At 27.6% G+C, this 17,804-nt stretch overlaps 1 protein-coding gene across 1 annotated transcript in view; it reads right to left on the reverse strand.

Annotated features, from left to right (window-relative positions):
* LOC129984201 (SUMO-activating enzyme subunit 2-like) overlaps positions 1-17,804 on the reverse strand; it is a 39,418-nt gene that overhangs the window by 13,468 nt on the left and 8,146 nt on the right. The window contains exons 3-10 of the mRNA XM_056094023.1: positions 7,457-7,527; positions 5,454-5,518; positions 4,746-4,846; positions 3,685-3,806; positions 2,862-2,926; positions 2,381-2,475; positions 1,694-1,793; positions 177-328 (exon numbers count right to left, since the gene is read on the reverse strand). Of these exons, the coding sequence (XP_055949998.1) occupies positions 177-328; positions 1,694-1,793; positions 2,381-2,475; positions 2,862-2,926; positions 3,685-3,806; positions 4,746-4,846; positions 5,454-5,518; positions 7,457-7,527 (771 nt within the window). The remainder of the gene's footprint in view (positions 1-176; positions 329-1,693; positions 1,794-2,380; positions 2,476-2,861; positions 2,927-3,684; positions 3,807-4,745; positions 4,847-5,453; positions 5,519-7,456; positions 7,528-17,804) is intronic.

Raw genomic sequence — 17,804 nt, forward strand, 5'->3', positions numbered from 1 at the left:
TTTAATGAGATCAAATTGCTTCTAATGAAATGTAAAATTTAAAGACAAAAGGTAGAATAAACGAGAAGAAAAAATTGACAAGATACACATTAATCAGTATCTATTTAGATTTTAAAAGCAATAGCAGCATTCATAATAAGTTTCAAAATATGATTTAAAAAAAAAAAAGCAATAACCTTATCCCAAGTCAAAATAGTCCCAGGGCCTCCTTCATCAACTTTCTTTTTTAAAGCAGTTAGACTGCTACAAAATATGTCTGCACATTGCTTTATGTTCCATAGCATCTGATCTTTGATCCGTGGTTCTTCTTGTTTACTGCTTCCAGGAACTAAAACATAAATAATAATAATAATAAATAAAATGCATCTGGTCTACAAAAGCAGATTAATTTCAGGATTTTAACCATCAAAGGAAACATAATCGATACTATTTGATGAAAAAATCTTGTTTACGAAATTTTTCATATAATTTCCAGGATGCAACATCAATTACTAATTTGATCATTACTTGTTCTCCATTCAATTTTGAATCAGTTTACACTTCACATTCAAACACATTTATAAAGAAAAATTAGTCCAATTAACATTAATTACAAAAGAAATAAAATTCGAGAATGTAAAATACAACTTGATCCAGTGTTTATATCACAGATATATATTATATCTACTCATAGAATCATATTTATTTTAACAAATTCATTCATTTGACAAATTAATAAAAGTGTGTAATCAAAAATATTTAAATATTATTCTAATCAATCAAGTCATTTTTTCTTTCCTCTTTAATATCTGAATTCAGCTTTTAATATCTGGAATCAGCATTTATCAAATCCCTTTAACAATGGGAAATTTTGGCTAAATTTTTCATTATCAATTTTCTTTTTCATAATTTAAACTATCAAAAATATATTTTACATAACCTAGATATATTTATATACTTTTAAGATGGCTGTTTTTTTAAATTAATAAATGTATTCTTTTGTTTCCTAATATTTGTTAAATCATTTTATAAATTTAGACACAACAGAGGCTTGGAACAAAAAAAGAAAGAAAAAGTTCAACTTCATAAAATAATGAATAGTAAACAGCAAGTAAACAGCAAGAAAACCAAATAACCAAAAGTAAACAGCAAGAAATTAAATAAGCATGATTAATTGAACAACAATAAATCAATACAAAAAGTGGTTAAGATATTAAATGTAAAGTTACTATATAAAAGAAAATTAATTTCAAGAATGATAAAGCTTGATCCCTCACCCACCAAAAAAAAAATAAATAAATAAATAAATAAATAAAAAATGCTACAATCTGTGAAAATGTGTCATAACTGAAATAAATCTTTTCTCTCTAATTCTCGTACTTTCATACTCCACTGGACATTGATTTCTCTTATAAGACTGAAAACTAAACATTAAGAATAAATGAAATATGGTAATTAAAATATGCAATATAATAAATAATGATAATTTTCCTCACATATTGTAAAGTTTTCCATACCAAAAAGAATCCTCAAAAATATAAGAGTTTATTATTCAACCAAATAAAAATCCATTCTACTGTTTATCTTTAATAAATTTAGCTATGGAACATGTATGTATTTTATAACGTAAACAAACAAACAATTTTTTATAAAAGAATTATATAATGCAAACATTACAGTTGTTCCTAATAATACAATAACATAAAAAAGTAACCTGCATCTGGCAGATCATTCCAATCTAATATCATTGGACGGCACCGTTTCTTCCAAAGATCAGTCATAGAATGTAAGTATTTGATATCCTCAGAAAATAGCTAAGGCAGAAAAGGAAAAATATTATATAAGAAACCCATGAAGCGAATTAACAGAATTCATATAGTTTTAGGATTTAAAAAAAATGAGAACTTAAAACAAAACAGATTAGAACAAAAATATTTTTTAAAAAATCCAAATATTTAGTCGACAAAAATATTTCTCCACCTCTGAGAAATGAAATGAATGATCTTACATGTACTTTTTTCATCACTATACAGATTCTCAATGCTTTCTTTAGACAAAATTATACTAAACATCTAATACATTATCATTGACAAATAATTCCTCGTCAACAAATTCTCTAAAACATAGAAGCCATAGTTATGTCACATTTAAATGACTTCAAATAAATTTAACACAACCATTAATAAAAGCAAAATTGGGAAGGAGGACAAGTGAATTCAAAGTATATGAAATCTTGAAGTGATTTCAAGTGAAATTTCAAAAAAGTTTTATTATATATCATTTAATAATAAGTTTTCTTATTATTAACATTTTGACTTTTTTTTTTTTACTAATACTAATTTCTATGGGACACAACAAACCATAACATGGATTTATTTTGTTATAATAGAAAAGCACATACCTTCTCGAAAAGCTTACGAGGATCATAGTCAGAAGATTTGGCCCATTCTCTTGTAGAGATTCTTTGTACATTTCCAGCCTCATTTGCTTGTCCTCCTACAAGAAAGTATGAATAATAGCATACCAAAAGTCTTAAATTTATAATATTCTCATATTATAGAAAAATTAATCACTGATGTTTTTTAATACAATTATAATCCTTACTTACAAATATATTATATAAGAAATATTTGCATGTTAAACTGTGTTTACTATTTCCATTTCCATCGGATTAAAATACATACATTACATTTAAGATTTTACTCTAAAAAAATTTAATAGTTGAAAGGTACTTTTTTATAATTAGTTCAAAATTTAATTGCATATATGTGTAAAAACAGCATTAATGACAGCTTGTTTACAAAGTTAATTGATCATTTATTATTAATTATATGAAATTTTTTTCTTTATTTTACATTCAAATTATGCATAAAATTTCTCACCTAACTCTGGATCAGCCACATCTGGAGAAACTTCTTCATCAGCATCTGTCTCACCAAACAGTTGACTAAAATAAAATAAGAATATTTCAAAACTGTTAAAAAAAAACATCTATCTAGTAATTTTATAACACAGCTCACTGTAAACGCTACATAGGATATTATAATATGATGTTCTCTTAAATTAAATGTTTAGTTAGATTATACCCACAATTCCTCTTTCAAACAAGTAACAGCACTTAGTGCTACATTTGCCTTTTAATTTTATAAAGTCAAAACTTAAACTTTTATGAGAGTATTGAAATTGTATGGATAGAATATATAACATAATTTAATTATAACTCATAAGCATTGTCATATTAACCTTTCAATTAATTTTGAAAAAAATTAAGAAAACACTCTTTAATTAAATCTGCATTATATTACCAATGATTTTATGACTAATTATAATTTTACTAAAATTTCTTTTTCTTTTTCAGAAAGATATTACATTCTATCAACACTCCTTGAATAAATTACCCCCCCCCCCTTCCACTCACAGTATATGGTGAACATGTGCATATATACGTACACATCATATAATAAAACTGTGAAGGAGGTTCAGTTTGCAAAATAGTATATATTAATAAAATAGAGAGATAAAAGGATAATTACTGAAGTACTCTTTAAAATGGTAATTTAGAATTCTTGAAGTTTTCTCATTAGTCTTACTACTTTGAAAATTGTGCAGAAAGGGGAAAAAAAAAAAAAAAACTGCATTTAATAATTTTTATTTCATGAAAGGAAAGTTATTTTTAATATTAAAGAGCATAAGTAAATTATTTACTTAAACAAATGTTTAGCCCAGACAATACAATGTACAGGTTCTGAAGGTGTATTCCGAATAGTACATCCAGGATATGTTTTCTGAGGCTTTCTTGGTAAACATTCAAAACATTCAGTAATTTTCTAAGATAGGAAAACAGAGTCATAAAAAAATTAACAATATAGATCACCAATATAAAATAAAATGTACAATAACATAGAGCAAAATTAACAATTGTGATGGGCTCATAATTTTTAACATACATTAATTTATGCAAGTCAAATTAATAGCAATGTCTTTTTCAATGTCTAAAAGGAAAGTTTCACAAATTTGACTGGTCATTTCAAACCCTTCTGATAGCAAAACACAATTGTATAAGATTCAAAATATACACAAACTTTAAAAAGAATTATATAATTTTCAGGTTTGTTAAGAAATAATAAAAATTCTCACTCAATAAAAAAATAAAGAACACTTTATACACTTCAGATCAGAAACAGAATTGCATTAACTTGATTTTAAAATGTTATGACATGAATGGGAACAGTAAGATTCCATGGTTTTTAAATAAGTTACCATAAAACAATTATAATTCGATTTAGAGATGATCAAATTACCACCAAAATAGCAAATTATTACAGGACACATAAATTCAGAAAATGAAAAGTTTGAAATCTTTTGATGATAAAACATTTGTCACCTTTCATGGACGGACAGACAGACAAAATAAATAAATAATCTTTGAAAATCATTACAAGAAAATAAATAAATTGGGAAAGAGGTAAAAATATTTAAAGAACAATATCTATTTTCAATAATTCTTTGCAAACTGAAAAAACAGGAAGACAAATTTTGATCTAACTATATAACACAATGACACCTTGTACATGTTTTTTAAAAAGAATAATAATGCTGTGTTAGTAAATTAGTAAAAACAAAAAAATTATCACCCTTAAAAATCTGCTGCTGATATGTATAAAAGTTATAGTTATTTCAGAAATATTTCATATAAAAATATATTGACAAGAAACAAAATATTAAAAAAAAAAAAAAAAAAAAAAAAAATACTCTGAACAACTTACTTTTTTATATACAGTGACCTGACCCAAGTATCCTGAAGTTCCACTTTCAATCAGTGGAATATCTGCTGCCAAACACATTCGGTTCACATGACTTCGAGCACCTAAAATAATGAAATTTGAAATAATATGGTGTTATATTAACATAAACAGTCATTAATTCTACTTTCTTACCAAAATTGATATAAATTCACTTCATTTACATGATTTCAATAAACCAAGCCGAAAGATATAGCATAAATTGAATTAAAATGAAACAACCTTTGATTTAAGAAATTATGTAATATTAATTCAATAAATTGACCATGGCAATAAAATATTCAAAAAATACAAATAACCAAGTTTCAAATTTTACACATTTGCTTTCAATTCCTTTAGTATTTCTTTGAATTAATTGATGCAAAATGTGAAATACATTAAACTTTCCCTAGCCACTTAATTACAAAAACTAAACCAAAAAAAAAAAAGTACATTTTTGAATTTGGACCAATTTTCAAATACAAGACATGCATTTTATAATTTGATGGGGGAAGAGGGTTTGTTACATTTAAGTGTCCAAATATTATCGCAATACTAAATGATAAAGGGCTAAAATAAAAATGACTTTTTTTTTTTGGTTAAAAACTGAAGTCAGATTATATTAGATCAAACATGTTAGCTATATATAAATGACCACAGATTTTTAAAATACAGAATGTAACAAAAACTTACCAACATTATCCAAAGCATTTGCAACAGCAGAGAATTGACGAAAAAATGCAACGTCATATTTATTGCTATAGAGGAGGGAAAAAAAAATTCTCTTCATAACTATGCTTCTATAAAATCAGAGTATCATTTGATCTGTTTCAAGAAATTTAAGCATATTTAAAATTTTAAGAATTAGTTTGCAAACAAATCCATACAAAGTTGGCTAATTATATGGAAATAATACATATAGATGCAACAGGGTGCATAGTAAGAAATTGGTGAAAAAATTAAGTACCTTTTAAGCACCTTAGTCTCAAAAATTAAGCACTTTTGTATGAGTATGCATATGTACACTGCATATTTTCTAAGCATAGTATTTATTTATATTTTTTTTTTTGCTTTGTTTTTAGAATAATGCATGGTTTTTATTGAAAAAAATTCTTAAAAATTAATTTTAATTGCTTACTTTTTAAATTTTAAAATTTATTTCTGCATTTGCACAACATCTTCTCATTTAAAACTATGCCTTTTTGGATTTGACAAAATCATAGAAATTATCAAAAAAATGAAATATATATATATATATATATTAATACCAAAAAAAAGTAAGTAAATTCTATAAGATTAACAATAAAGATCTGCTAGCTTTTTCAACATTTCTGAAAATGTCGATAGTGATGTAAAAGTTCAGCACAACCACAAATTTTGTATTTGATTTTAATATAAGCAACAACAATTAAGATCCAACATGCTTGGGATGGAAAGAGTAAATTTCTCTTTGCACTGACTCATTCTATTAAGTAATTTTATTTGCAAAAGCTAAGAACTAAAGCATTCCTATGGCTATCATCATACGACTAGCGAAACTGCCATGAAATTGATGATAGAGCAATGCCATGTTCTAAAAAAGCATCCCTGGCATGCGGTTGAAAGTATCCAAATAGCGAATTTGGGTTTTAGATGCATTCGTCTCATATAACATTAAATGCTGCCAGTAGTGATCATTTTGAGACGAAACTAAAATTATCATTACAATCAAACAGTACAACTGAAACACTTAAAAAAAAAACTTCCATTATATAAGAATACAAGGATTGCAAACAAACAAAAGACCACGAGACAACATTCATATTAACTAGAAGGATTCATAAAAAGTGCAGAACTAGAAGCAAACATACATATTTAATTATTCTTTAGAAAAGCTATTGAGACTAACAACTGTTTTTTGAATTATCAGCCATTCATTAGAGGAACCGTTTATAAAAATAAAGTTCATCTAAATATTCAATACTTATTAGAATAATCTTGAAGTCTTCAGTCTGCTGCCAAAGCAATGGTCGACTCACATATTAATTTTTTTTTTTTTTTTTTTTTTTTGTTAAATCATTCCTTTAATAAGTATTACAAGACTTTATTCTTCATCAGAGCTTTCATTTAGGTATCAAATTGTCAGTATTCTCCTATATTTTAGCAATCAATTAAGAACAGTTAAGAACTTTGTAACATATCTGCAGCTTCCTGCTGATTTAATCCAGGAAGTTGATCACACTCTGTCAGAAGAATGCATTTTTCTTTCACTTAATATACAACATTTATTCATCGTGAAACTGACAATGTTCTCTGGTTGTAGCCATTAGATCATTGAATGGAAGGTGGTAGAACACTACAGAGGTGGATGGAAATGGTTGGCACAATGGATGTAATAATCTATAGAATTGACTTTATTTATTTTATTTTTGCCTTTGATTTTTACCATGGGGCTAACTTTCCTTCTAAGCATTAGAACTTATCACAACAGGGCAAATTGAGATTAGTAGAACCAGCAGATTTTGTATGTATTAGATATGATAGATCCATTCCATGATAATTTGAATTAGTACAATCATTTGATCATTACATTTATGATCACTATACGCAGCAGTTACTGTATTAACAAACAACATGCAACCATAGCAAATACCAATTTTAAACACAGGTATATTAAATTTTAAAAAAATAATAAATATTATGAAATGGGACATTACTTTGTAATTGAATCATGATAAGCAGTGATTTTAGCTTTGGGGTTAAATTTCAAGACACTTTCTTTAGCAACCTGAAAAAGAAATATATTTCATCCTTAGAAATGCAAATATATAACAATTTAGGAAAAATTACTATTGCTAATTGATTTGGGAAACATTTATTAGTGATCACTTTTGTGGTAATTTTGACTTACAGTAATATTTAATGAACAATGGCACATATACACCATGAATTTAATTTTGTACAAGCTTGAGCAAGGGGTGTAATGAGAAACTGCTGCAAAAATTAAGTACTTTTAAGCACTTTTGCCAAAAAAAATTAAGCATGTATACATGAAAACCTTTTCTAAACATATGATATTTTCTGTTTTATAATAATGCATAGTTATCATTGAAATTTTTTATGAAAAAAGTAATTCTAAATATGTATTTTTTAAATTTTAATATTTCTATATTTGCAAAATATTTATACAACATCTTCTATTTTAAAATAAATTATGTCTTTTTGGTTTTTGACAAAAAAAACAACACACACACACATATATATATAAACAAACTAAAAAACTATCAATACCAAAAAATTAAATCAACTTTTATAAGATTTAACAATAAAAAAAATGTGTGGGTTTTTGTCAGTATTTCTTAAAATTAACAAACTACCAGTTTATTCAGATGGATTACATCATTTCTGAAAATGTCTACATTGATGTAGAGGGATAGTATGACCAAACAGTTGGTATTTGATTTTTATATATGTAACAACAAACAAGGTTCAACAAAGCAGCGAAGGAAAGTCAAACTTCCTCCTATACTAACTTGATACATTTAGAAATTTCAGCTGCAGTCTTATAAAACTAAGAGCTAAGTACTTCAGAAAATGGCTACCATCATAAGACTAGCAAAACTGCCATGGAACTAATGACAGCACAATGCCATGTTCTAAATGAATTTCTTAAATCATTTTTTTCGACAGAAAAGAATAGTAGCATTCAGAAATGGTCAGACTGTAAAAAAAGTATCTCATCACTTCTTACTTCTGAAGTTTAGTAAAGACCTTTTATCAAATGTTTTTGATCCCAAAAATTTAATGAAAGCTTGCATTTAAATAATATACAGATAAAAAAATTCTTACTTTAGCTTTAAAAAATTGTAGAAAAATGTGATTATATATTTTACGAAGAAATGAAAATGCTTTAACTTCTTCTAGTTTCCATAAATAAGGAAACAAATTTGTTAAGTTAAAAAAGAACCAATTCTGTAAGTAGAAGCAAAATGAAAATAAAAAAAAATGTTAGTTGAAGTAGTTTTTAAAAGTATTTTTTGAAGCCAGTATGAGACAATATATTACATCGCTTCACAATTTAACAAAACTCATCAAATGAAGAATCTTATTCAATAAATGAACTACTTTAAATTTTTTTAAAAGTATAAATGCAAAGAAAGCTTCTTTTCCCTTTTTCTTTTATTATAACTTTAACTGCGGTAAAATAACGAGATGTGAAGATTCGAAAAAGCAATGTTATCGTTTTGAATTTCATCATAATAAAAATCATTGTTATAAATTGTGTCCAGAACTAATTTTTCAAAAATTAACTAAAACAAAAGGAAAAAAATGCATTTATTAGAACAAAATTTTTATTGTTGAATCACTATTTTTTAAACCTTTAAAATGGTATTAAAATAATTTTTGTGAAATGATATGCTTTGATATTATAGTAAAAACAAGTTAACATTAACAAGTTTTTAAATTAAAATTTTGAAAAATCTGCATTTAGTCTGCTTTTAATATCCTACATTTCATGCTCCTCTAACTTATATGGTCTATGTGTTGATTTAATTAAGGATTATGGTAATAAATAAAGGAATGACTCACCTCATCCACGTTTCGATATTTATTACAGCGAATATATTTTTTGTATATAGATTCAAACTACACATTTTCGAGCGCGTTTACTTGGCATCCGTTTCCTCCAAGCATCCCCTAAGAATGCCTAGTCCCTGAACATAAACAAGAGTTCAAAGTTCTGGATTTTTCATTGCGCCATCTGTTGGCGTTCAGATGAATCACCACTATGTGCATTGCTCTATCAATCATGACAAATCTTCATGTGTAAAAAGATATCTCTTTGTGAACAAAATTTTTACAAAAGTTATAAAAAGAACAAAAGAAAATAAAAAAGCAATTATAATTGTAAAATGATACAATCTGGACATTGAAAAATAAGAGTTTTGAATATAAAATTGAATAAAATTATTCAATAAATAACTTGAATGAAGTTTAAATTAAAGCAAAGAAAGTACTTTTTCTCCTTTCATCCAGATTTTGACAGCGGTAAATAACATGCCTGAATGAATCAAAGAAATGATATTGTTTTGAGTTTTATTATAATAAGAATCATAGCTATAAATTATGTCCAAAACTAATTTTTCAAAAATTGCTAAAACTGAAGGGCAAAAATATATTCATTCAAACAAACAAACAAAAATTCTTCAACATCTCATACATTAAAAATGTATTCAGTATTGAAAAAAATAAAGAAAAATAAAAACGAATGTATTTTAAGCCACAACAAATATGGCACAGAACATATTTCTTACTGGCCTTTAAGATAATTATTCCAGTATTTCAATAAACAGCAATGCACACTGGTGAAGAAAGAGGAAGAGCGGGGGGGGGGGGGGGGCGAGTCTCAAAAGTATTATCTTAACTCTTTCGCGATGGGCATGTCATATATGCATCACCAGCGAACGTCCCTCACATCCTCATGTCATGGGTGTCGGGCGAACACCCATGCATTCCTGGAAATAGAACTCATGGGGCGGTGATGCATATGTGCATTTTAAACTCCACTAGATGGCTCCTAATGTTCATTAACTTTGAAATATAGTTTAATATCTCGACCTTCAGCTTGCTCATATTCAGACTTAAGTATTTCACTCATCAGCTATTGCGGGGGGGGGGGAAGAGTTATGTAAATAAACTGAGCTGGGTTGTGTAACTTTCCACTTGATAGAATCAGTTTTGTTCTGATATCCATCCGAATTCTTTTCTTCTATTTTGTTACTACTGTGTAACCGAAACTTTTTTTTTTTTTTTTTTTTGGATTTTATCGTCAGTTTAGTTTATTTTGCGTAGTTTTCTGTCACATTTCGCGCACTTCTCTTTTTATTACGGAAAGCCTTGGTTTCGGTTTATTACAAGAAAACCCGATTAAGATGCGTGCGTAGTGTGAAATGGATACAAAAATTAAGCACCTCAGCAAAAAAAAGAGGCATTTTTGTACATGCACGAATACATAAACTCAAGAATTTTCTACTCATAGGATTTTTTTATCTTATAATAAATTATAGTTTTTATAAGAAAAATTAGAAAATATATATTTTTTAATTTTTAAAAAATTTTAATCTTTGATTAAAAAACAACTTTTTAAAATTTAATCGATGTTGAATCCAGCCTCATCATTTATTTAAATTGGTAACATTATCTTCAGCAATAATTAAGACAAAGAAACTGAAAACTTGAACTAAGAGCAAACTGAATAGAATCAATATATGTGAAAAACATTAAAGATTCAATAATTGGTAAATTCGACAAAAATGGGTTTATAAAATTATAAAAATTTTATCAATATCAAAATAATTTTAATTAAAAAAAAAATTTTTTAGGTCAGAAAAAATATAGTTAAATAATTTTTACTTTTTTATGAGTACAATTTTAAAATGTACACACAAAAAGTAACAGACTGCTTCCCTTCCTTAGTTTTTAAAATACTCATACCAAATTTTAAAATTAAAATGACAAAAATCAGACAGTATTATTTTGTATTGATAAATTAAATTAATTATATAAGGCATTTTCTATTCGTATAAATATTTATATGAATGGAAATAAAAGCATAGAAACAAAAACATTATTATTACAACAAATTTTACATTTTTTTTAAAAAAATTCACATTGACAATTTCAGATTCTACATCTTATAAAAGTTTTTTTTTTTTCCCTTTCCTACTTTTTTGAATGTTGTTGCACTTCGTTACGAATGAAAAATCCTTTGTTAATAAGCTTTTCGTGACAGTTCTTTAATTTCTACAGTGTATAGTATATTTGGGTTGCTGAATATATTCAAGGGAAAGTCGGTAGTATTTATTTTCTATGGAGGATAACTTACACCTGCTGTACGCGATACTTTCCGCTTTGTGTTCATTAACGGATTTTTGCATCAGGTTTCTTTATCGGAACTGAATTCCAAACATATGTACTAACTATGCATTTGCTTCTTTCGTTCTAAAAAATTGGTTTACAAAGGAGAAAGGTAAAAATTTATTGATGGAATGCGAGTGGCTGGTATTTTTTTGAAGCTTTAAGACGAAATCCATCAAAATACTATAAGAGAAGGTCAGATTTGAAAGCTGTTAATGGGAAAATACTTCTATTACTATCACAAGTAATGCAAACAAATTCGCAGAAGAGTGTCGGAAAATATTGTATAAACACCTTTAAGAAGATGTAAAAATAAATTTTGTGCCATAATATTCCTTATGTTATGTGGGAAGTAAGTTAGAAATATTTACAATATGTATCCTTAATGAGCCTCTAATATCCAAAGAGTAATTACTCACTAAATTTCACGTCCCTTATTTCAGTGATGCTCCATGTTAATCAGGCAAATCTTTATATACAGAGAAAGAAAAATTTCGCCCAGAAACAGAAACAAACAAACAAAAAATTTTAAAAAATATAAATCATAAAGGTTTCTTAAAGCTTTTTTTTTTATTTCTTTTAATTTTAAATATCAAACCTAGCAGAATTAAAAAAAAATAATAATAATAAAAATTATCATTTGATAAAATTGGTTCAACAAATGATAATTTTCAAAGGAATGGGGACAGTTAAAAAGGACACCGCAAAAGAAATTATTGAAAACTTACGTCTTCAAATTGAAATTTCAACAGACTAGATTTTGCGCAAGCGACTAAATTAATTACAATCGCAATAAATAATCGTACAATAAAATCCCTTTCGCAGTCGTTCAAAAAAATTAATATTAACGAGAATGGTGATTGAATATGCAATGAGACTTGATGGTAATCAGAATAAAAGCAGTTAAATATCATAAATATCTTTCAAGTACGCTTTAAAATAACTTCTCCCGTCCTTGATCTATCTATTTCTTTTACAACACCATACTGTCTTATTTTCATCGATCGGGGCTAATCTGCGCAGTCTTTAAGAACACATAAAGTCACTAAGCATAACTAAAATAAATTATTCGCTATTTAGAACACTAATTGTAAAAGAAGTTCAAACGCTTTTCTAGTTGCAATCAGTTCGGTATATTTCTTATTTCGCTCTTTCGGAATAACCATTCCAATACTTCAATATACACTGGTGCCCATTGTTGAAAAAAGGAGTGAAAAAAAGTTAATTAAGCATTTTCTTAACATGGGTTGAAACTCCTGTATCCTTTCAACGAATGTTTTCCTTTCTCCGGTTTTCTTTTTTAATGTATCCAATTAATAAAATTTTTTGACTTTTACCGATTTATCGTATTCATCGCCTACGGAATAAAAAGGGAATATTTTCTTTGCACTTCTCGAGAAAATTAAGCACTTTAAAGGACCTTTTTTCCAAAATTAAGCTCTTTTAAGGTGCTTAAAAATAGTTTTCAAATTTAAGCACTTTTCATGACGCTACGCATCCTGCCGATTTGTCAGAAGAAGAATGTGCTCATATTATAAATGAATTAATAATCAAAAAAGGTAGAAAAAATATTGACGTTAGAACTTAACGTTATTTTGTCTTTTTTTTTTTTTTTTTTTTTTTCTTTTTCCTCCTCCTTTCAAAGGTAGGCTTAGCGACGCGGGATGATTCCTTTCGCAAAGAGCCGGCCTTCTCTATATAAAGGGGACTGGGTGCAAGAAGGCATTTGGGGCCCTAATTTTTTTGTGAAGCAATAATAATAATTAAAAAATACAAATCCGAACATATAGTATTAATACATATTAATTTAATGCGTGATTTTTTTTTGATAAAGCATCAATTATTTCAGAAAAATTACAATTTTTTGCAATCTCTTTTTCGATGCTTAGTATAAGCAAGTGAATTTACGCGTTCTGAATACATGCTTGACTAAGATAATTCTTTATTAATTTTAATTTGCTTAAAGAACTCAGCACTTGTTATAGTAACTGGCAACGTAAAGAAAAGTTTTAACACAGTTATATCAGTGTTTAATTTGATATCAGAAATAATATTTTGTATATTTTTAAATTTATCTTCTATTTGTACAATAGCAGTATCAATTACAGTGTTAAAAAATAACACCTATATTCCTCATTCGGGTTTTTTATAACTTCCGTCTTCTGCTAATTCAGAATATAATCTTATCCTTTTTCTAATATGTTTTTCAAGAAAATGCCCAGAAAAAATGTTCGAATTACTTCACTTTTGCTTCGTCTACAAATGTTCTTAAATTTTGGATTACAGTTTCAATTTTATTTGACTAAATTGAAAGCCGGGTAAAGAACAGTTGTTTTTGCTTAAAATAGTTTATCGATAGTGTTAATTTTGGAAAATATTGTTTAAGTATGCAATATACTAATTTATATTACATACTATTAAACATAAAATATAAGGCATTTCTTGTATTCCATCCAATAAACTTTTAGCTTCGGATACCGCTGTGTTATCGTTACTTACATCAATAAATTCTTCTAGGACATTACAAGTTTGTTCAAACTATGTATACACTGCTTTAACCGAATCTATTTTGGCTTCACAACGAGTGTCACATAATGATTTAAGACTAATGTTTAAATGCTTTTATAGAATTTCCCATCTTTTTTGTAGATGCAGAAAATAAGCAATATAAGAGCTGCAATGTCCCAAAAAAAAATTTAAAATATATACTGTTGGAAGCGGCATCACAAATTAATAAATTAAAGGAGTGCGATAGGCAAGGCACATAAATTGCATGCGGATTTAGAGAAAGTATTCTAGATTGTACACCTCTATATTTCCCTTTTGTGTTGCAACCGTTGTCATATGCTTGTCCTCTACAATTTATAATATCTAAATCAAGCTCACTAAATCTTTCCAATAGGGCTTTTGCAAGCTGTTCTCCAGTCACATCAGTAAACCCTATAAATGACTCACTTAAACCTAATCTTTTCTCTTCAAAATTTAAATACCTAATAAAGACTGAAGTTTGTTTTTTATGGGAAATATAAGAAGTAGAATCCATTTGGATGCTGTAATAGTTGACTACTTTTGTATCGTCTTTAATTTTGTTAAGAACTTCATTTCCTAACGCATCAATAATTTGTTCTTATGATGTATGGGCTAAATCAGGAACAATTCTGTTTTTGGAATTTTTAATTCTGTTCATATGATCCACAAGCATAGAATCGTATTCACTTAATAATTCGATTAAACAAAAAAAATTTCCATTTTTAGACGCTCCTCTTATTTCCTGGGTTCCTCGAAGTGGATCTACATACAATTCTTTGAAATTGAAATTTAAGTCGTGCCGTTTCCTTACTTACATTAACTTGATTTGTTTTATCAATAATCGAACGTAAATTTAGCCGTTTGAGTAATTCTTTCCAAGCAATACACGAATTAAAATAACTACAACGTTCAGGGTCTTGGATTACAATTGACAGCTTTCTCCAGTTATAACCACCCATAAATCGCGTAGTTTGATCATTCCTTCTACTTTTGGAAAACAGTATACAACAAAAACAAAATACGCAGTCTTGCATTTTTGAATAAATTAATCATCTGCGAAGTAAGATTTCATCATGTGTCATTTTTTAAAATTAATACGTCATGGAAAATGATCTAACTTCAGCATTTTTAGCAAAAACTCCTTTGCGTTGTACAGGTCCGATTTTAACACAAAACACTCTAAATTTATCAGTTATAATATTTGGCCATAAACCAGGATCATTTAAACTCGCTTAATCATATGTGTTATTATTGCCATTTCCGTCATTATTTTCTGATTCGATCATATTTGTATAAACACACGATTCTTCAACAAATTTCATCGTTTCAACAGTTTCATTGCAAGGCTGTGTACTTTGCGTGGAACTTTCTTCCCCAGTTGAAGTTTGAATTGTAACTTCTGTAGTTGAAGCGATTTCATTGCCAGAATTATTTCGTGCCAAGAAAACAGATCTACTTGTGACTTGTAAAGTTTAGCTTTTCTTCTTTTTTCTTTTAAGATAATTTTCCTTTTTGGCACTCAGAGGGATATTTCCTTGGCATGGACATGGTTATATCTATCAGTATTAAGCTATTTATAGAATGAATTATCAAATTATTATATGCTATACTATAACTATTACCTAGTAGGTGAAGTAAGTGCTTATAAATCTACTTACCATATATTAACAATATTTTGCACACTTGCACAAGACTATAATATATACTATGAACATATATTTCCAAATCCGACGACTGCTCCATTTAAATTTCTTCCTTAATTCTTTTCATTCCTGTCATGGCCGGTAAAGTAGTAATGCAATGTGCATTGCTAAGAGTTGACCCGTTAATTTATCTTCATTTTACTTTTTGTTTGAGTAACTTAATGCAAAGAAACATACATAGATAATTAGATGTAGAAAAAAGTAAATAGTTGATGATTTACAAGTTCATTTGAACCCAGCCTCAGCCTCGACTTCTGGCCGCCGCTTGCATACAGAAGCCGCGCCGCTCTGTATAAACATCTCTGAAGGGGATTTTCTTTATTCACAAATGAACTTTTTTCCCTTTTTTATAGGTATCACTGAGATCATTACCTAATAACGGTGTCAGTAGATGCTCAACCAGCCACGTGGAAACAAATTTGTATACTTTCAACGCTATTATTTTTCAGAGCACTATTTTAATTCTTAATCACAGTGGGGCCCCGGTGCATAGCACCCCCCCCCCAGATGGCCGGCCCTGTTCATATATCTGAAAAATAAACCTTTACAATTATGCTTTCAAATGATCATATTCAATGTGCGGGGAACAAAACAAATGAAATACTGCTTTTGCACTTCTCGAGAAAAATAAGCACTTTTTAATGACCTTTTACCTAAATTATGCACTTTTAAGGTGATTAAATATGGTTTTCAAATTTAAGCCCTTTTCATGCCACTATGCACCTTGTTCAATTGCAAGCCTATGAGAAGTATGAGATAGATACGAATGCAGATTACATTCCATTATATAGAATTTTAGATTATACATTACCTTAGTAGCATTTAATAGTTTGTATTAATATATTATATTTATTATATTTGCGTAATAGCAAAAAATAATTACAAATGATTCCAGCAACTACAAACTTTAGCATTAAATATTCTAATTTTTCACAATTTTACAGAATTAATCAAAAATTTGAATCAGAGAAAGGCCATATTAAAGGGTTCATTTAAAAATGCATTTTAATAGCGAAAACTATATTTATTGCATGAAATATACAAGAAATTAAGGACTTGTATATTAACTGCACAGCAGTAGCGAATATTAGTTACAAAAGCAAATAATGTTTGATATTTGGTGATTAATTGCTGAATACACAAATACTGAATATAAACATAAAATAAAATTCAAAAATCTAAGCAGCAACTTTTTGCTCATGTCAGTGTGGTTGTGGTGACTTATTTCCTATTTGATGTTTCTTGCGTGCCCTTCTGAATATGACATACCACTGAGGGAGCCAGTTTATAGAAAGACTGTTGTATATGTATATAGACATACAAACACGACTTGATTACATTACTGATATCACTTGAACCCACAGACATTCTAGAATATGTAAAGGTTTATATTGTAAATCAAGCATGATTTTAAAAAATAAAAGATAATAAAATTAAGTGTATGAAACAAATATTAAAAATTCAGCTCTCTCAGTATATGGCTATTTGGAAATACTTCCACTAATATTGCATTGTAGGAACAACATAAATATTAGTGATGTGATATTCCAAAACTCTATACTTCATTCAGAATATAATTGGCAAGAAAATGCTCATTTAATCAAGGTTCTCACTCTTTCCTGCCAACAGTATTTTTAAAGACTACTTACACTTTTTAGGGCAATTCGGGATACAATGATTTGATGTATTATTAACAATTCAACTATAAGAATAGTTAAATGTGAAATATCTACTTAGATTGCAATATTTTGAGTTTGCATTTCTAAATAATTAAATAAATACAAAAAATTAAAACCATTAAGAAAAATATCTAATTTGACATATAAAAAAATTATAAATAATTCTCTAAAAAAAAACAGCATAAAAGTTTTTGTCCCAATTGCACTCATCACAACAACAAGAAAATATAAAAAAT

Source organism: Argiope bruennichi, chromosome 9 (genome assembly GCF_947563725.1).
Source record: "Argiope bruennichi chromosome 9, qqArgBrue1.1, whole genome shotgun sequence".
Lineage (NCBI taxonomy): Eukaryota > Metazoa > Arthropoda > Arachnida > Araneae > Araneidae > Argiope > Argiope bruennichi.